General features: G+C 43.8%; 1 protein-coding gene across 1 annotated transcript in view; it reads left to right on the forward strand.

The window, feature by feature from the left end:
- The first annotated feature begins 243 nt into the window (after positions 1–243).
- The window catches only part of MTDH (metadherin), a 44217-nt gene continuing 22755 nt past the window's right edge, over positions 244–21705 (forward strand). Inside the window, exons 1-3 of the mRNA XM_077493075.1 lie at positions 244–805; positions 16373–16474; positions 18218–18302. Coding sequence (XP_077349201.1) covers positions 440–805; positions 16373–16474; positions 18218–18302 — 553 coding nt within the window. The 5' untranslated portion in view covers positions 244–439. The remainder of the gene's footprint in view (positions 806–16372; positions 16475–18217; positions 18303–21705) is intronic.

Below are 21705 nucleotides of genomic sequence, written 5' to 3' on the forward strand. Positions count from 1 at the left end.
GAGGTCTTCCTTCCCTCACACAGCACCGAGCTGAGTCCACGTCAGCAGTTGAGCAAAATCACGTGACCGGACCCCCTCCCAGCAAGCCCCAGCCTTCTGTTCGTAGACGTCTACCTTCCAAGCAGCTCTGCCTGGAAGGCGGAACCTCACGTGATCTCAGCTCATGTTCCCATTGGGGAAGGCGCCCCTTACCGTCCAATCAGTAGAGGGCGGTGTTGCCATGCGCCTTACCCTGTAGGCAGAGCCACCTGGCAGGCGTCGTGGGTCTCCCCTTCCCCTGGATGTGGTCCGGAGTGATGACGTTGCGAAGTTAGGCCCTGGGCGGAGCCGGCTTTTCTCCAGTCGTTCTCCCCTCCCCGGCTCTCATTCTCCGCTGCTGACACTCGCAGGAGTTCCCGGGGCCGGGCAGGAAGGAAGGGAAGGCTGCTCCTCACCCACCATGGTGTCTGGCTGGCAGGAGGCGGCGGCCCAGCATGCCGAGGAGGTGTCGGCCCGTCTGAGGCAGCTGCTGACCTCGGGCCTGGGCCTCCTCCGCACCGAGCTGGGAGTGGAGCTCGGCCTGCAGCCCCAACTCTACCCGTCCTGGGTGTTCCTGGCCGTGCCGGCCTTCCTGGCTCTGCTACTCCTCCTCCTGCTCCTACACTGCGCCTCGGCCCGGGGTTCCCCCACCAGGAGAGCGGCCACAGCGGAGGACACCGAGCCGGCCCTCCACCTCACCAAGGCCGCCACTCCTCTGCCCAGCAAGACCGGACGGCTGGAGGAGGCCAAGAAGAAGAGCAAGAAGAAGGCGGCCGACAAGGCCAAGGTGAGGGCCCTCTGTACCCCCTACATCGCCCGATCTGTACCCCCTACATCGCCCGATCTGTACCCCCTGTATGGCCCTGTGTCCGCCCTTACATCGCCCGACCTGTGTCCGCCCTGGCAGGCCCTTATATTACACAGGTGATGGGAGATCTAAAGCAGATTGTAACGTGTGGTGATCAACTTTCATCTGTTATGGAACTACAAGTCTCATCATGCCTCTGCCTTTGGGAGTCATGCTTGTAACTGTCAGTGGCGTGCAATGCTTCATGGCACTTGTAGTTCTGCGATAACTGGAGGACCACAGGTTGTGCACCGACACCTTAGCTAGTTGTGGTCAAAATAAAGCAGATTGTACAATCGGACTGTTTATAGCAATGGTCTGTCTAAAGCTGGCCATACACTGTACAATCGGCTTCATGGAGAACTATGAGGGGGAAAAAAGAAGTTCTGGATAGCCGCACTCCAGAATATAGCCTTTATTAGTAAAAGTCCAACAGATACAAGCCACAGTAAAAAAAAAAAAAAAAAAGGAAGGGGACCAATGAGCTGACGCGTTTCACACTTAACAGTGCTTAGTCATAGCTACGAATAATTACTGTTAAGTGTGAAACGCGTCAGCTCATTGGTCCCCTTCCTTTTATTTTTTTTTTTTTTTTTTTTACTGTGGCTTGTATCTGTTGGACTTTTACTAATAAAGGCTATATTCTGGAGTGCGGCTGTCCAGCACTTCCCTTTTGCCTCATGTTGCTATACGCTTAGCCGCCACCTGGTGTTCCAGTTCCGAGGAGAGTTCTATATCCACATTTTCACCTGGAGCGGTGATCCCTTTCCCTTCATGGAGAACTTTCTCACCTGATCCCTCCAGGCAATCTGCATCCCATCTCGCAGACCCATACATTACACCGATGTGCGGAGATCTACAGATACTCCACAATTATGGCTCATTTACACAAGCACCTGGGGGGGGCAATACAAATTGGCAAGTGAATCATCTCTTAGGCTGGATTCACACTGGTGTGTCGTTCACATCGAATGTGATTTGCACTGCAGATCACATAGGATGTCTGTGCAATTCAAATTTTACATGTGTACTGCAGTCAGTCCCACAGCTGGCTAAATGTCTGGCTTCTGTGAAAGGGGCATGACCGATAAAGGTATACTGATTCTCCATTCTGCTTTGGGGGAACATTACAAGAGGACGGGCCGGGAGTGCTGGTGAGGGACCCAAGAGGAGGTAAGGGTCTGCTTTGTGCAATAATTTGCTCAGAGCAGATAAGTATAACATTGTGGTGCTGTACCTTGCTATGAATGAAGCAAAGGTTTTGTACACGTCATACATTTTTTTTTTTCCCCAAAAAAAGGGGGGGGGGGGGCCTTGTGATGGGAACGGAGAGCTGCCGGAGCAGGAAAGCAGTACAGGGCAGCCCTGTTCCTCACTGAAAGAAACGAAGTTCATAGGAAATGAAAAGGTGAACGAGCGGTGGCCATGTGACTGCACTGACCAATGAAAATCTATTTTGAGCTGCCTTTCTTCCAGGACAGCATCCCAGAAGAAAGAAGACATTGTCATTGGTCAGCACAGTCAAGTGCCTGTGCTGACAAATCACCACTAGGGTTTGCAAGCATGTGACCTGTTTCCCCAGCTGGAAGGGGCATTGGGGGATGGGATTTATAGCAGCTAAGTACAGGGACCAGAAGAAGAGGGTGTTGTGAAAAAGTGAACCGATCCTTTAATTACATTTCCAAGAAAAAGAGCACCTTTCTATCATTCTTCCTTATTCCCTCCAACACCCCCCCCCCCCCCCCCCCAGGAGAACACAGTAGCTCCTCGGGATTCCCTCATAACACTGACATTGTTGATGGGGGAATCTAACAAATGGATTGGTTTAGGTAAAATCGGCCTGCCCATAGATGGATCGAATCTCAGCTGATCCCTGCTTAACTGGCTGAGATTTGAACTGTTTATGGCCAGCTTACAGGTCTGCATTGGGCTATTATTCTGAGGTGTGCATGAAGCCCAGCATTGGGCTTTACATGATAGCGAGCTTTAGGCTCGGTTCACACTAGTGCAGGCCGCCTTTGCTCGGACATGGCAACCCATTTATTTGAATGGGCTGCTGTGCTGAATGAATCGCAGACAAGATGCATGCACCTTTTTGAAAACATAGCTGCAGGAAAACCACATGGTCTTTTTGACCATGCGGTTTCTCTGCAGTTTCTACACCTGCAATTGTGCTGGGGGTTGAGATGCGTGGAAGTGTCATTCAGAATGAATTGTAGCCCCACACGTCTTGCAAGCGCAGCGTGATTCAGCTATGGGTGGTTGTTGGAATCAATGTGATTCACAGACCACACTAGTGTGAACTGAGCCCCTGGGTAAAAAATAACTGGCGAGCAGATATGTCAGTCACATTTATAGAAATATAGTGTTATTGTTGAGCTCCAGTCAGGATTTAAGGGACCCCTAATTAAGATTTTTTTTTTATGAACCTCCTATATTATGAAGTTTAGTGTATTTCTAATATTGTAACCTAAAAATCGGTCCACAAGTCTCGACATGGTGTATAAAACCCCTCTGGTCTTTATTATGACAGCCATGTGCAATGATCTGTCATTATCCAGATGGCTTTCTGGTGCAATCTGGTTGCTGTCCGTTCCTCTGCCGTGATCTGATTGCTGTTTACATTGCCCCGCGGTCAGTACTCTGTACATTGTGTCCTGTATACATCTACAGGGGAGGCTCTTCATTGGCTGGAACTTCTAAGCTGCCTGGTTCAGAGGAGGCCTCAGAATATTTAATAAAGTTTCTGAAGGGCTGAACTATTTAGTTCCACCAATAGAACTAGAGGGAGCTGGGTGTTTTTTCAGCCTAGCACTGTAAGGCCCCTTTCACACGATAAGCCCGCTCGGATCCGCGGGTCAGTTTTTCAGGCTGATTCGAGCAGACCATGCATTGACTCCTATGGGCAGGCGGATGTCAGCGGAGATGTCTGCTGACACCGGCCTTCCATTGGATCCTCTCAAGACAGATGTATGGCGATACATCTATCTGTCTTGGTGGATCAGATGAGATCTGATAAACGGACATGCTGTCCATTTTCGTACGATCTCCCCATAGGAATCCAGTGGCGCTCTGACAGGCCCCTCCCTGCTCAGTGAGCGGAGGCGAACCTGTCATCTGCCTGCTCAGCGGAGATCAATGGAGCGATCTGCTGAACTGGTGGTTTCCGCTAAACGGTTCCGTCCCATGTGGAAGGGGCCTGACTGTGTACCACCCATTCATCACTGTGCCAAGATGTTTTACTTGATGATAAAGCATCTCATAGATTATGTTCATCTTGGGCTTCGTTCACACACAGAGCGGTGATTGTTTTTGTTTTTTCATGGGATAAATGGTGGTTAATGCTAGGGCAAGATAAAACAATTGTTTCCCACAGGTCAGGTGGTGTGCAGTCAGCTGCAGAAATGCAGCATATTACCACAGTGCACAGGTAAACGCTGCAGGTCGCAGCTCAGCAGCACAGACACATAAAGGATTACTTTGTGCACTTCAAATAAAGCTTTTAAAAAAAAAAAACGCATCACTCTGCCTCCTCACCATAGTTAAATAGTAGGTGAGATTGAAAAAAGACACAAGTCCATCAAGTCCAACTTATGTGTGTGATTATATGTCAGTATTACATTGTATATCCCTGTATGTTGTGGTCGTTCAGGTGCTTATCTAAAAGTTTTTTGAAACTCTCGATGCCCCCCCGCTGAGACCACTGCCTGTGGAAGGGAATTCCTTTCCGCTCTTACAGTAAAGAACCCTCTGCGTAGTTTAAGGTTAAATCTCTTTTCTTTTGAGTGGCCACAAGTCTTATTAAACTCCCTTCCACTGAAAAGTTTTATCCCTATTGTGGTGTCACCAGTATGGTATTTTGTATATTGAAATCATATCTCCTCTCAATCGTCTCTTCAGAGAGAATAAGTTCAGTGCTTGCAACCTTTCCTCATAACTAATATCCTACAGTCCCTTTATTAGCTTTGTTGCCCTTCTCTGTACCCGCTCCATTTCCAGTACATCCTTCCTGAGGACTGGTGCCCAGAACTGGACAGCATACTCTAGGTGCGGCCAGACCAGAGTCTTGTAGAGCGAGAGAATTCTCGTCTTATCTCTGGAATTAATCCCTTTTTAATGCATGCCAATATTCTGTTTGCTTTGTTAGCAGCAGCTTGGCATTGCATATACCCACTGGTTCTCCCCCAGTGTATAGATTACATTCATATTTTTGCAACCAAAATGCATTATTTTACATTTTTCTAAATTGAACCTCATTTGCCATGTAGTTGCCCACCCCATTAATTTGTTCAGATCTTCTTGCAAGTTTTCCACATCCTATGGAGAAGTTATTTCCCTGCTTAGCTTAATATCATCTGCAGATAGAGATTGAACTGTTAACCCCATCCTCCAGGTCGTTTATGAATAAATAGGTTTGGTCCCAGCACAGAACCCTGGGGGACCCCACTACCAACCCCTGACCATTCCGAGTATTCCCCCATTTATCACCACCCTCTGAACTTGCCCTTGTAGCCAGTTTTCAATCCATGTACTCACCCTATGGTCCAAGCCAACAGACCTTATTTTGTACAGTAAACCTTTATGGAGAACTGTGTCAAATGCTTTTGGAAAATCCAGATACACAATGTCTACAGGCCTTCCTTTATCTAGATGACAACTCACCTCCTCATAGAAGGTTAATAGATCGGTTTGAAAAGAACGATTCTTCATGAATCCATGCTGATTACTGCTAATGATACCGTTCTCGTTACTAAAATCTTGTATATAGTGCCTTATCATCCCCTCCAAGAGCTTGCATACTATTGATGTCAGGCTAACTGTTCTGTAATTCCAAGGGATGTATTTTGGACCCTTTTTAAATATTGGTGCTACATTGGGTTTTCTCCAATCCGCTGGTACCATTCCAGTCAGTAGACGTCAGTAAAAATAAGGAATAATGTTCTGGCAATTACTTGACTGAGTTCCCTAAGTACCCTAGGGTGCAAGCCGTCCAGTCCTGGTGATTTACTAATGTTAAGTTTCCCAAGTCTAATTCTGTCCTCTGTTAATACCTTTGCCACCTCGCCATCCTTTGTAACCAGATGTCCTTCCTCATTCTTTATGGGGCCAATATGGTCTGTCCTTTGGTAATGATCCCTCAGCCTTGTATTTTTTCAAGGCCTTCTCTTTTGCTTTTATATGCATTTTAAATTGGCATTAAGCCATGCTGAACGTTTGTTTGCTCTTTTAAATTTATTACCCAATGGGATGCATTGGCTCATGCCCCTATTTAAAGCAGTTGTATAGTAAATTTTTTGACTATTACCTACAGGAAAGCCTATAATAAGACTTACCTGTATGTAAAAAAACAATCTCCTAAACCTGTCCGTTTTAGGAGATATTCCCCTCGCAATGCGCCACTGACAGCAGCGCATGCGCACAAGGGGATTCTCGGCTGAAAGCCCGGCAGATGCCGGACCCTGCCGGGATGAAATCTCCCGTGTGCATGTGCGGGAGTGACGATATAGCAGCTCCGGCCACTCACAGCGCTGGAGCCGCGATACCCGGAAGAAACGCAGAGGGACCATGTCAGCTCCCTCGGCGTGGATCAGGCCAGATGTCGGGGCCTCGTTCTAAGGTAAGTATTTCATAATGAGCTAGTATGCGGTGCATACTAGCTCATTATGCCGTTTCCTTTGCAGGTGGCAAAACAAAAAACACACAGCGGGTATACAACCGATTTAATATGCTCTTAAAGCAAACGCATCTCTCCCCGGGTTCTTTGTTCTTTGTCGGTAATCAATAGATCCAGTAACACTTTATTTCTGATTTGGTGTGTCTACCATATGACCCATGAAATTTTCCTGCAAGACGTTTTGGGACCTGGCGAGCCTTGGCTTGATTAAGCTTAACCTTAGCCAGATTAAGGGGACTATAGCATACTCCCAGTAAGGCAGTGCCTTGATGCGATTCAGTTCGCTTTGAGCGCTATACAGATTCTTCATTCATTCGATATTTCATCCTTTTGGAGCTCTACCCATAAGGATTCCACCTCCTCCGTAGCTCCCTTCGTGAGGTCATCTCTCACATTCGCTTGTACATTATTCTTGATATATAGGCATACCCCTCCCCCTTTTTTACCCTCTCTATCCCCTTGATAAAGGGAATATCCTTTTGAACCGTCTCTAATTCCTACAAAATCCAAATCCTCCTCGTACAACAGTATCTCTAGTTCATCCTCCTTGTCCGCCATGCTCCTAGCATTGGTGAATATGCCACATGCCATCCTTATTGGATGTTTCGAGATTGCTACTAGGACTTGTTACTATACTTAACTTGGGTTTATGTTCTTTAGTTAACCTACCACTAATGCCTCCAATACTACACTCTGGACTATGTTCTGCACTGACTAGCTCTACCTCTGGACTAGCTAATCCCCTGCCCAAGGCCCCCCCCCCCCCCCCCCCCCCAACGGGTCGCCTAGTTTAAAAACCCCTCTAACTTTTTGCCCATCTTTACTCCCAGAGGATCTGCACCCTCCTCATTTAGGTGCAGTCTGTCCCTTCTATAGTACAACTGAGGAATCGGCCCAGTCCTCCAGGAACCCAAACCCCTGCACCAACTATGGCTCTCTGCAGCCAAAAACTGAGAGCTGCTCAAACACTAAACTGGAGTATTTAGCATATGGGCAATTCTGACTGCTGTGAAGGTTAACGGATCTTCTATTCTGTACACAGAGGAAAGTTAAGTGAGACATTGCCCACATGCCAAGCCATTTGTTAGCTGGTGTGCTGACCACTCGTGTCCTATTGACCCCGAGTGAGACCCTCCCCTCCCCCAGTTATCTGCCACACTAATCATGTTTAACTCCCTAGTGACTGATCATACTGGCTTTTAGCCCAGGTTCACACTGAGCTGCGGGAATGAAGAACGATTTCACTCCTGCATGTCAGTCTCGATTTCAGCTGCAATTTCTGACATCTGTGCGGGTTTCTGCACAGATGTCCTTAACTTTCACTTAACAATGTAAATTGCAGTACAGAAACGACTTTTTGAAATCGGTGCAGCGCCGCAAATGCAGGGTCCCACCAATTGAGACGTGCCTTTGCCGGTAATTGCTGCCGATTTGACATGTGAAATTGTACCAATGTGAACCAGGGCTACGTGACACATAAATTAACACCAAAAACTTGACTGAACAACCTAAAGCCTCATGCCCACGGATGTTTTTACAGCCGCTTTTAGGAGCGTTTTTCATAGCTTAAAAACGCCTCTCCATATTAGCCTATGGCCTCATGCCCACCAAGGCGTTTAAGAGCTTTAAGTGGAATAGGCGTTTTTAAACTTAAAAAAACCTCCAAGACCAGTACGTTCTGAGGCTTCAGCTCTAGAGATGTAAAAATGCCACATGCCGTAAACGCCATGTATACACAGCACTTAGGCCCCTTTCACACGTGCGGACATTATGTCCGTATTTCATCCATCCGTTTGCGGATGAAATACGGACATACATGCATTCCTATGGGATAGCGGGTGTCTGCGGATGAACATCCACAATTGTCTGATTCTGCAGACGGAGGAAAATCCTATTTTTCTATCAGTCTGCAGAGCGGATCGGATGAACACGGACAGACGGTCCGTGTTCACCCGATCCCCCATAGAGGAGAGCGGAGAGCTGACAGGGCGGTCCCTGCAAAGTGTGCTGGGACCGCCCTGTTATCCGCCGGCTCGGCAGGGACAACGGAGCGATCCCCGCTGAGCAATCATGGGGCGGATCATTACTGATCCGTCCCGTGTGAAAGGGGCCTTAAAGTGGTTGTAAACCCTTACAAACCACTTTGACCTACAGGTAAGCCTAGATTAAGGCTTACCTGTAGGTCCAAGTAATATCTCCTAAACCTACACGGTTTAGGAGATATTTGCCGAAAGACAGCAGTTAACGGCGATAGAGCAGCGAGACCCACCGACAAGATGGACGCTCCGGACTACAGGGGACAGCGGTGACTTCGCTGGCTCCTGTGTCAGGTAAGTGACACATAATGGGCTACTATGCGATGCATAGTAGTCCATTGTGCTTTACCTTTGCAGGGAATCAAAGAGGAAGTAAACCCATCAGGGTTTACTTCCTCTTTAAGCCTTGTCCGGCATTTCTGTCTCTATTCGAAATCAGTGGTTCCCTATGGGAGCCCATTGATTTAAATAGAAGTCGCACCAAGATGATTCGACTTGCGGTGTGACTTATGTGCTGAGGATTTTGAAGGGGAACCCTGACAAAATTTTGCATTGTTTCCACCCCCCCCAGATCCATAGTAGACCTTTATCCGAGCACGCAGTATGGCAGGTAAGGGGGGGGGGGGGGTCAAATAAAAGTTGGTGCTTTACATCAACCTAGGAGGAGATCCACCTGTCTAATTACACACCTTTTGATAGAAAAAAAAACATTATAAAAGATATAAAAAACAAAAACATGATGTGACTGACTGAATACGGTCCATAAAGTCTGTAGAAAAGCACTTGAACGCAGCTTCGGTGGAGATTTAGAAGCAGTGGAATAGGAGAGAGAGCACAAATAAGTGCCACTCTAAGTGCAGTATTAAACACAATTTCAGCACAGGATATATTGTACTCACAAAAGTATGTGACAGGTAGACATATCAGCAAAGTCCGGAGGGGAGTCCATCGGGCATAGGCGGGGGGAACCGTGGAGCGGGTTGTGTTAGTGGATGCCAGCGTTTCCTGATCCTCGGAAGCACGGGATGCCGGTGGATGACTCCCCTCCGGTCGGACGAGTTTGTCAGTAGAAGGCGACGTGCGTTTGCGGAGCATGCACACCTTCAGGTGGGTGGGGGGGCGAATGAGCGAGCCCCCCCTCTCCTGGACCATGCCAGGCCACATGCCTTCAACATGGGGGGTGGGTGCTTCGGGCAAGGGGGGCCCTGCGCCCCCCACCCCAAAGCACCTTGTCCCCATGTTGATGAGGACAAGGACCTCTTCCCGACAACCCTTGCCTGGTGGTTGTCAGGATCTGCGGGCGGGGATTTATCAGAATCTGGAAGCCCCCTTTAATGAGGGGGCCCCCAGATTCTGCCCCCCCCCACCCTAGGTGAATGAGTATGGGGTACATCGTACCCCTACCCATTCATCTAAAAAAAAAAATGAACACTACACAGTGTGACCTGCGGGGCTGCGTCGGATAAGGGTCTGGTATGGATCTTTTGGTGCAAGGGTCCCATAGGGAACCATTGATTTTGAATAGACAGAGAAACTCTGCTGAAAGTTAGCGCAGCTTAACTTGCATTGATGCCAATGACAAACCCGGCTAAAATTGCATTTTTAATGCCGCTTTTTTCCTGGCGTCTGTAGTAGCTTTACAGCTCGTTTTTTAAAATACCCGTGGGCATAAATCCCCAGAAAAGGGTCCCAGCAGACAGTGCCCGAGTAGAGTTGTGGTCGGGAGCTGATATTTTATTTCTCTTTTTGTTTGCTTTGCCGCTTTTACTTGAAATGATGCAGCTGCCTGACCCCTGCACCTTTCCCACTGGAAATTTTGGGCTTAGAAAAATCTAGCAATAAACTTTTTTTTTTTTTTTTCTGTAACTGCTGCAGATAGAATTGCGACAGCTTCTTGTTTCTGATGTCCAGCCTTTCTAGATAGACATATTTATTGCCTTGGCTTCAGAAAGAACCAAAGTCCTGATCTTAATCGGAGAATAATTATGTATAAAGAGTTTGCTGGTAGAATAAACAAATTGCAGTACACCTTCGTTTTATCCCTTTTAAAGGATAAGTTCACCTTTTTGGAACATACTTCAGCAGCTGCAGATAATTGGCCTGAGCAGGAAGGGGGTGAAAGTGCCTATTAGGCAAGTGGTTAAAATAATGTGGCTTTGTCTGACCGGCCAAGTCATTCATTCAGAGTTCTGTGATTGATAAACTACAAGTACTAACAGTTAGGTAGCCCCATACATTAAGCTTTTTTTATTCATGTTTTTTGTTTAACTAGCATGTTGAACAACAAAAAAATGATCCGACTCTTCCCCCCCCCCCCCCCCCCCATCTACACATTCATAAGGGGATTCTTCACGCTATGGTATTGTATACTGACAGTGGGGAGCCTTCCCTGCCACCAGAATGCAGTGATTAGTGTTGTTGGCTATAACCGGCAGCACTGATCATTTTGGGAAAAACCCAACAGGCTGGTTGTACACAAGTCAATCGCTAGATCAACTAATGTACAACCAGCCTTGCCCATACATGGATCGAAATTCAGCCAGTCCCTGCTGAACTGGCCAAATTTCAATCCATGTATATCCAGCTGCCTTTATGCCAGCCATAGACTTTGTTTAAATGTCGTCCAGTTCAGCAGGAATTGGCCGAGATTCGAGCCATGTATGGACAGGCTAAATGTACCCAAGTTAATCGATCAACTTGTGTACAACCAGCCTAATGGATTTCACATGCGATCACGAGTGGCCGCTAGCAATAATCGCTGTTTTAATGGTGGTGATGGCTTCCCACATTAGGAGAACACAATGGCATGGCTGGAGGGATTCCCCCCAACAACGCTAACTGTGTTAATGGAGGAATCGAGCAAATTTCTTTGATTGCGTCTTATGGCTGCCCTTCATCTGTGCATCAGGTGAGTGAAGTTCCACTTTAATATTTCAGGGAGTTGCCGGATTGCAGTACCATTGCTTGTGGTTTTATTGGTAATCGGTGTGATAAGGAGAGATTTTCTTTCAGTAAAAGGGTTTCTGTTGTAAATGTGAGTTGTGTCCTTTTTTGTTTGGGGGACAGATTACAATCAGGACTGGTTCTAGTGACTTGCAGTGATCAGTAACTGACAATATAATATGTTGCTATGGACGGCACTTTTTTTTTACTTTCCTAAGAAAATTGAGTACTGTCCGTGATACTTTTTTTATTTGCACTAACATACAATTTTTCAGGACAAGCTTTCGGGGTATGTCCCCTTCTTCAAGGTCCAAGCAGTACTCAGTGTACTCAGTTGTCCTAAAAAATTGTATGTTAGTGCAAATAAAAAAAGTATTACGGACAGTACTCAATTTTCTCTGTCTCAATTGCACTAATACGGCTACAATCACATTAAGTTTTACTTTCCTAACAAAGACCGAATGTTTCTAATTGAATATGTTTAAATTCTCTAAATAATAATTCTCTAATAATAAATACTAAAAGCGAGGATGTGAGTTTATACAAGCATGAGATGGAAAAATACTTAGCCGTATTCTGAAATCCAGCCTCTGTAGCATCTCTACACATGGCTGAAGTTCAAACTTGCCTCGTACAGAATGAATGTGCCTGAGATGTCCTTGTAGCAGCTGAGAATTCCTGGTAGTGACATGCATGGCTGCTTGGTGTGTCAGCCTTTTCTGCTAGAAGAGACGGGATTGTCATGGGGGGGTCAGAGGTCTGATGCAAGACGTTTGCCGTTTTTAGGTACTTGGAAATGTGTGTACTGCTAATTCTTTCTATGTACTTTTATAGTTTTTTCAGAGAACATGCATCTGACACATTTAAAATTTGATTAGCTCAATGTCACTAATGGTGACATACATGCTTTGATTATTTATTTTATTTTTTATATTCTTTTTGCAAGTCAATTAAAACAGTCTATACTGCAAAAAATCAAATAGCCAGAACTTATGATATATTTAGATTCAGTTTTGATCAAACTGCATCAGTCAAGCAGGGCATAAAATTATTGATCATTTTGATTGATCAGCAGCACTGATACTTTTGTGAATATGAGTTGTATTTGATCAATCAGATTATGAGACTATATGATGCAAACAAATGTGATTGACTTTTGATAGGAAATTACTAGGGCTGCAACTAACGATTATTTTCATAATTGATTTGTTGGCCGATTTATTGTTTTCGAATAATCGGTTAATAACCTTAAAATAAAATAAAAAAGTCAAATTAACGTTCATTTTCAACCACAGTGACGGGAAAATTTGGAAATAGAATAAACTTCTTGGTCAAAGGAATTTTCAGCCAGTGTATGTGGTTTTTGTTTAGAAATTAAGTGAAAATTTCAAACAAAATTCTTTTATTCAGCAAATGTACAAAGATTTTTCATCTGAATCTTCTCACCTGAAAATTGATCCGTGAGGCCAGCATAAGGCTCTGTGCACACCTATGCAGTTTTTACTTTTTGTTGTGCGTTTTTGATTTTTGCGCACGTGATTTTACTGCAATTTTTTATTTTTTTTTGCAGATTAAAAAACACAAATTGCTGCAAAAACGCATTACATGCTTTTTTGCAGCTTCTCCGTTGAAGTATATTGAGCCAAAAAAAGCACAGTTTTGCGTTTAAAAGTCCCTGACCCTTTCCAAATATGCAGCGGCTGAAAAAAGCACAGATCTGAACGTGTCCCATAGGAAACCATGTAAATTAACTGTAGTGCATTCACCAATAAACAGATGTGAACCAGGCCTAAGATGTTTAGTAACATAATGGGGTTAAAAAGACTAAAATTATCCCTTTATAGTACAAAAAAGCAGATGATCACTACTGGAAGGGGTTCATTTTTTTTACTGTAGAACAGTGAAGGTAATATTTACAGTAGTGATTATATTGTTGTACTATAAGGCCGGGTTCACACCGCTGCGGTGCGGGAACGCCGCAAATCCGCAGCGTTTTCCCGCATCGCATTACTCCCGCCGGCAGTTCACACTGCCCTATGCGGACGGCTGGGAGTGTCAATGATATGTTAATGACACCCCCAGATCCGTCCGCATATCGCAGTGCGATCTGCCGACTCGCACAGAAATCGGATCGCATGGTGTGAACCCCCATGCGATCCGATTCTGTTGCGGACCAAAAAAATGGTCCCGTGCGAGTTTGCTGCGGGAGCGATGCGAATTCAGCCATACTATCTGTATGGCTGAACTCTCATCGCTACGGAGATCGGATGTGATTTGCAGTGCGAATCGCATCCGGATCTCCCCCCGCAGCAGTGTGAACCTAGCCTAAAGGGCTTGTAGCTGCTGACTTTTTTATTTATTTTTTAAAGGCTGGAACACTGCTTTAATCTGCCTCTGTATAATATAAATTTATCTACCAGAACGTGTTCAATTAACTTATTAAACCGGTTGTATACCCGTACAGAATTTTTTTATTTAAGAAAAAATCCTGTAAGGCAAAGGCATAATGATAGTATGCAAATTTTTTTTTTCTTCAAAAAAGTGTAGCACAGAGGGGGAAAAAAATAAAAATTTCCCCGGAGTTCTGCTTCAAAGTGGGAGGCTTTAGGTATGTTTATCCACACTTACCCTCTCTATCAGCTGTAATTATGCAGATCTTCCCGTGCTCATTTCCCCAGGGTCTGGGGTCATAAAGCCAGCCTTAGGTCACCTGATCCATAGCCGATCTGGATTGTGTCTTCGTTCACAGTGACTGAAGATGCTGTTAATGTCAACAGCTCCACATCCGCTTTAGGTATTGTGATACGGAAACTTAGTGTTTACCCTAAAAAAAAAAATATTTATATATATATATATATATATATATATATATATATATATATATATATTATTTTTTTTTTTTTTTATCCTGTTTCTTTAATGCATGAATAAGGGCACAGTGCATGTGCCATGTCATTTGGCCCTTTCTATCACCTGAAATACCTGGCTAATCCTGTCTGGCTATGCCCCTCCCTGTAAACTGACCACAATATATATCCTGGCTACTGAGCCCTGAAACTGTGGTCGGTTTATATGCCTCTGTCATCCGCAGCTCTCCTGTCTCTCCCCTGCTCCTCGCCAATACCTGCACCCTCCCCTCCTGCTGAAGTTACATTAAAAGCTTCATACCCTCCTCTGTTTACAGAATACTTAATCCCAGAGGGAAATTGTTAATCCTGTGTGCCCGTGTCTGTGCCTTGTAAAAAAAATAAGCCATTCTGTGCCTGATTTCAGAGCGATGCTAGGCGCTCACGTGACCGACCACCTCTCTCCTCACCTCCTGCCCTCCTGACATCAGAGGGGGTTTCTCGGCCTTGCCCACTGCTGTTGTCAGCTGGGGAGAGCAGAGAGGCGGCTGGTCACATGAGCGGTGCTCTGAAATCGGGTATAGAACGGTTAAGACACAGCATTATTAAATGAAGATGATGATCTAAACTGAATATACTGGCTTAACAACCACTTTAAGCACAGGATTAGTTATGAAGGTAACGGGTACTTTTTCTATACACTCTATTTCACCTTCCCTTCTACTGTCTTAAATATTTTCAGCAGACCAAAATCTTTTGCTTAGATAAGGTTCTATCCATTATTATTGAAGAACCTGCTCCCTTTTTCCCAGGTTGGGGAATAAGGTTTGCAGAGAAGACCAAAATAAGCAATCCTATTCTTATCGTTCCATTCCTTAGTGGATTCCCTTATCCCTTAAGACCACTAGAGCTAAATAAGTTTGTTAGCAATTAGTTACCAGGGAACGTGTTGCCAGTGACCACCATAGAAAGTCTGTGTTGGTGTCATTTTTTTCCATACATTTTGTAAATATCACCAACGCTACCCTATATGACATGGGGAATGGAATGCTTGCCTCTACCAGTAAACTGAAAAGTGTGGGGTTACCTTGCTGAGCTGCAGGGCTTGCAAGCCATTCCAGGATTAAGTAAGGCAGAGCGATCATTTATCCATTGCAGGTTGTAGATGGGACTTAACTACTCCAAAACGAGTACTGTCTAGTTATTGGTTGTCAACGGTTTTGAATACCTGGTATCTATATTCAGACTGGGAGAAAACAGTATATGATGAAGTGTGGGATGCTTCCTTACAGGTCCCACACTGATTTCTTTCACATAGCAAAGCCCTTTCTTGTGTTGCCTCCACCAACTAGGACTATTAATGAATGGAAACCAGACCAATGGAGTCCAATTGGACTGCTGCTGGACTTGTTGTTATTTAATCCCTGTCAACAGTGTGTATTGTGTGAACGGCACTATACAGTATGCTGATGGCTGTGCCTGGAGGTTATCAAAGCTGTCGGGGCCTAATGGTGCACCAAGCGGTACTTGCACTTAGGGCAGTTTGCACCCAGAGACAAATGCTTGGGACGCAGATAGCTTGCATCTGGGTATTCATCTTTGGGTAATTATTGCTCTAAATGCAAGTACTGCTCTGTGGACCATCCGGCTACAACAGCTGACAGCCTCTCTTAGACTTTTACAGATGGCCAGTAGCAGGGTTAGATGGTCCTCCACCGGTACCTAAACACTAGAACCTCATGTACTTTGACTACACTCCCAGTCCAATCAGTGCAATGATCAGGAAAAAAGGCTGTCCATGTAACCAGCAAAATTGGCAACAGCAGAGTAGAAATATAAAAAAAAGTATAATTTTTAGGGTTTTGAGGGCCATTTTTTCTGTCTTGGTTTATTGCCAAAAACTTGGGTTGTACTTTCCTTTTTTTTTTATTTTGTATCTATAATATCATTTTTTTTTTCCTTTTTTTTTAATTTAGTCCTTCATCATTTTTTGTTTTTCTTTTTGCAGCCTAACGGTCGCCCAGTAGAGCTTGCTGAGGAAGAGGTGATTGTTCCAGTCAAAAAAGAAAGTCCAAAGCAGCCTCTTGATGCTGACAAGAAGAATGAAAAGGTGACTTTATGTACAAGTGTTACATATTTATTTGGGTAAAACAAAATGTGCACTAAATATCGCAGAATACAAACACATTCCTTTTAAGTATTTTAATGAGCCGTTCAGTCCCCTTGATACGCTTGCTGCAGCCTGCTGTGCTGTTTTGTAAATAAAATTACCATTCATTTGCATGCCCATTTGTAGCAGCCTTGGCACTAAATGAGGAAAAGTTTAATTACTGATTTTCAAAGGCTTAACTGTTACAGGGATGTGGAATGCAATTTTCTGGTTTGAACCTATGCTATATCATTGTAAAGCCTGTCACCTCTAATCTTTCAGCTGGCTCACAGACTAATAATTGGTGCTTCTGGTGTGGGGGAGCAATAACTGCCTGTAAGCTCGAAGGCTAAACAGGAGCTTATACAGCTGGATAAAATTGGCTAGGGGGGGTTGGCATTTTAATAAACCTGTTGGGTGAAGCACAGGTTACCTTTTTAGGATGTTGGCAATAAACATATGACAGTAATTTGCAAAAACATTTGTGTGCAATAGAAATATTAATTACGCAGCCTATGGACCCTTTCACAGCTCAGCCTTGTGTTAGTATTACTAAAGCCAGAACCTTCATTCACTATATCTGTTCTCCCACAGAACACGGAAATCCAATTATTTTAGTAAATTGAAACCGCTAAATAACTTTCTCAACGGCAGTATATAGCAGCATTCATAGTAAAGCTTGTAGGAGGAGTTTTCATTCTCCCCTGATCCTCTGTCTGGACAGGGCTGATTGGCCCTGTGCTGATCACATGCACCCTCCCAAGAAAAAAAGCAACTGTCTAGCAATACACACCAAACTGAGCATGTGCAGCCTGTCCCCTGGCTCTGTAAATATCAGATTTTTTTTTTCAAGACATTGGAAAAAGAGGATCAAACAGCCCTTTATACACAATGCGGAGGATTACCCCCTTAGGTTCCACAGTGAGTATAACAAGCCTGTATTACTGCATATATAGACTGATTTTACAGTTGTGGGTTTAACACTTTATGGCAGTCCATGAAGTCTAAATGGACTCCCAATTCACCACAATGTAAGAGACCTAGCCTGCAGCAAACTTTAAATGCAATTAAGTGTGTGTGTTGCAAAGCACTGCAATGTAGTTTTGTTAGCCCTTACTGTATTGTGTCGGGGTGCTATATGAAAAGAACGACTATGCACCCCGCAGATTAGTGTACATGAACACCATGCATTGGTGTGAAGCCAGCCTTATCCCTGGTACACACGATGAGATTATTGGATGAACGATCGTCTATTTGTGTTTTTTGTTTTTGTATACCTTTTTTGTTTTTTGCTAGTCTCATATCAATGATGAAGAGTTTACTAAAGTTATGAAAATTCTCGTACGACAGAATAAAAATTCAGAAATGATGTAATGTGTTGTAGTGTATTTTATATTTTTTTTAGAGCGACAACTGTACTGATGAAACGAAAATCTTACAATCGTACAAGAAAAAATTATCATGCTTGTCCCATTGGATAATTTTGCATGAATTGTGATGGGCTCTTGAAAGCTCTGTACTAATGATCAGATTATCGTATGATCGCTGTGAAAGCGTTATTTCTCAAACGATTTTATGATCGTGTGTACAGGCCATAAAACAGCTATTGGAATGGAACTTGGTGACTACGTACACAAATGGTAAACAATGGCTTTCTATGGGATGCGTACATGGTTATTGAAGGTCCCCACTTTATTTTATTAGGTGAAGAAGAATAAAAAGAAACCAAAGGCTGATATAAAACAATCTCAGCAGTCGCCCAACCAGGATAAAAAGGAAGCAGAGGAAGGTAAACAATTCTACTCTCCTATTTCTGTCATTTGAATAAGTATTATCTAAATATTAAAGAATTCACCCAACATTTCCTGTAATAATTTGATTGCACAGGAGCAAATGCTGAAGAGATGCCTGGAAGAAAAGTGTGTTTTTTGTTTTTGTTTTTTTATGGCGCAGACTATGGGGAAATGGAAGCAAAAGTGTGGACTCTAGTTGTCAGAAATAGTACCACTTTATTTTTGTATACACGCACCAGCATAATCTACTTGGGTTGGATTTTTTTTTTATTTAATTATTGAGTATGACTATAGTATGTGTAGATAGTTTCTTTAAAAAGTTTCCACGCTTTGGGTAGTGGCCATAACCCTCAATAGGACGGCCTTGACTTTTGGGATTACCGGTTACCTCCGCTTGGCTTGTTCTTCCATGTGTAGGGGTTCCCAGGGTTAGTACCCAACAACTTTGGATGCTGACACCATAAAAGTCCTTCAGAAAGGTTTTTATTTGCAGGGGTAACATCCAACAAACAGTCTCATATGGGAACAAAGGGCAAGGGTGAAGAAACTCGGGCACCTTGAACTGCTAATCATCAGTCTCTAATACAACCCAGAGAGTAGCCACTCGCAGCTGGATGCTCCAAGGCTGAACAAGTCTGTAGCCAGAGATTATGCAGTCAGCACTCTGATCCAGAATTCTCCTTGGCAGTACTGGAAAAGCGTGAATTCGTTAGTGTCCTTGACAACCCAGCAACCAGGCACTTCTTGGGATGCCAGCTTGTTGGCCCTCCTCCGAAGAGTCCTCCCCCGATCGCTTACACGGGCTGCGGTACCCCTCCAAGGCAGAACTCTAACACAGCCCAGCCAAACTGATGCCAAAGTTAAACCTATACAATCAGCCCTCAGAACCCCTTTACTGTTCTGAGGCAAAAACTAAATTTGTACATGGCAGAGACCTTGTCCAAAGTGTGTGATTGAGATGTTATGTGTATGTATGTGTATATAGAGAGAGCTCTCAAACAAAGCTGGAAACTTTTTGAAGACCCCCCTCCTGTGTGTGTGTGTGTATACTGTCACCGGCCACTTATTAGGCATATCTGTTCAATTGCTTGGTATCACAAATTTCTAATCGACCAATCACATGGCATCTAGATGTGATGAACATGATTTGCTGAAGTTCAAACAGAGGATCAGAATGGAGAAGAAAGGGAATTTAAGTGAATTTGAGTGTGACATGGTTGTTGGTGCCAGGTGGGGGCTGATCTTAGTGTTTCAAAAACTGCTGACCTACTGGGATTTTCACATACAACCATCTCTAGGGTTTACAGACAATGGTCTGACCAAGAGAAAATATCCAGTGAGTGGCAGTTGTGTGAAGGAAAATGCCTTGTTGATGGTACACCGGGTGCCACTCCTGCCAGCTAAGAACAGGAAACTGAGGCTACAGTTCACACACTCGCCACATTTGGACAATAGAAGATTGGAAAAACGTTGCCTGGTCTGTTGAGTCTCGATTTCAGATGGTCGGGTCAGAATTTGGCGTAAACAAAAGCATGGATCCATCCTGCCTCGTATCAATGGTTCAGGCTGGTGGTGTAATGATGTAGGGGATATTTTCTTGGCACACTTTGGGCTCCTTAGTACCTGTTGAGCAGTGTTTAAATGCCACGGCCTACCTGAGTATTGTTGCTGACCATGTCCATCCCTTTATGACTACAGTATACCCAACTTCTGATGGCTCCTTCCAGCAGGATAATGCACCATGTCACAAAGCTCAAATAATTTCACCACTGGTTTCTTGAACATGACAATGAGTTCACTGTACTCCAATGGCCTCCGCAGTCCCCAGATCTCCATCCAATCAAGCTTTGGGATGTTGTGTGTGACGGAACCGATCCCACACTCCGATTGAGTTCTTCCGACAGTATACCGCTTCCCAAGTCTGAATATAGATATCTGATATTCCAGCCGCACACAAGCACAAAACAAGACGAGACTTGCTTAGCTGCTCAACATGGACTCCTTTATTAGAACCAAAATGCCAAGTATTTATAATGCAGTAGAAGACTAAAACCTAACCTAATTAACATTAGCTAATTATCTAAATCAACAGTCAAACTAGTTGACTGAGGGATAAGACTTTTTGGCTCCTAGCTCACTAACAATTCAATGAACATTTACATAAACACAGGGTTAATTAGCACAAACAACAATGTGTGAATACTCCTACAAGCCAGACTAGACTCATTTACACAACAGACAGGTGGCTGGAGTTTGACATTAGCATCTAACAGTTTGTGCCCCAACAGCATTATGTGTGTGTGTATATGTATATATATATATAGATATAGATATAGATATCTCTCATTGAATCTGACTAGCACAGATTATAGTGGGGTTCTCATTCACCCTGTGCCTCTTAAAATCCAGGGCCCATAATCGGTCGGCAAGAGGCTCGCATTCAGTCCTCTCAAAAAGCCTGTGTCCCGGTTAGGTCTGTCACATGATGGAACGGGAGATTTGGATCTTGGATGTCCAGCTGACAAATCTGCATCAACTGCATGATATATCGGTATGGACCAAAATCTCTGAGGAATGTTTCCAACACCTTGTTGAATCTATGCTGCAAAGAATATGGGCAGTTCTGAAGGCAAAAGGGGTCCAACCCGGTACTAGCTAGGTGTACCTAATAATAATTATGATAATAATGATAATAATTATTATTATTAAGTGTGTGTATTTTTAAAAGAGGTTTCACAACCCCTTTTTAAGGTTATTATCCAATCGGCCAACTAATATTGTGGGTGTTTTCTCAGAGAATATGAATAACCCTAAAACTTCTTTCACTCACAATGTTAGTGATTGGATGAAGCCATTTATTAATCAACTGTATTTACTCTTTAAATCATAATGAAAACGGAAACTACCCAAATGACCCTGATCAAAAGTTTACATACCCTGGTGATTTTGGCCTGATAACATGCACACAAGTTGGTGCACAAAGGGGTTTGAAGGGCTATTAAAGGTAACCATCCTCACCTGTAATCAACCAGATATTGCATAACTAGTTCCAGAAAAAAATATACTAATTATATGAAATAAAACGGTTTACAACCTTAGATTGTAACCTTAAAAACATTTCATAAACACTTTTATCATCCTGTAAAATACCTTTTTTTTTTATTTTTTTTATTTTTTTTTTTTGATGAAAATACGAGAGCCTTTGAAATCGGATTTATTAAAAGTTTGTCATTGTCGCTATAGTAACAATATTTGAAAAAAATAAAATAAAAAATAATTCCTGCAAGCCAGTGCAATGTTTGCAGATGCTGACAAGTTGCTCACGCAAGTCTCAAGGGTGGGAAAGCAAGGTTACAATGCTAAAACCCTTACAACAGAACTTGGTTATTTCTAAACCTG

Source organism: Lithobates pipiens, unplaced genomic scaffold, assembly GCF_037356315.1.
Source record: "Lithobates pipiens isolate NorthernLeopardFrog02 unplaced genomic scaffold, aLitPip1_a1.2 Scaffold_19, whole genome shotgun sequence".
NCBI classification, from domain to species: Eukaryota; Metazoa; Chordata; class Amphibia; order Anura; family Ranidae; genus Lithobates; species Lithobates pipiens.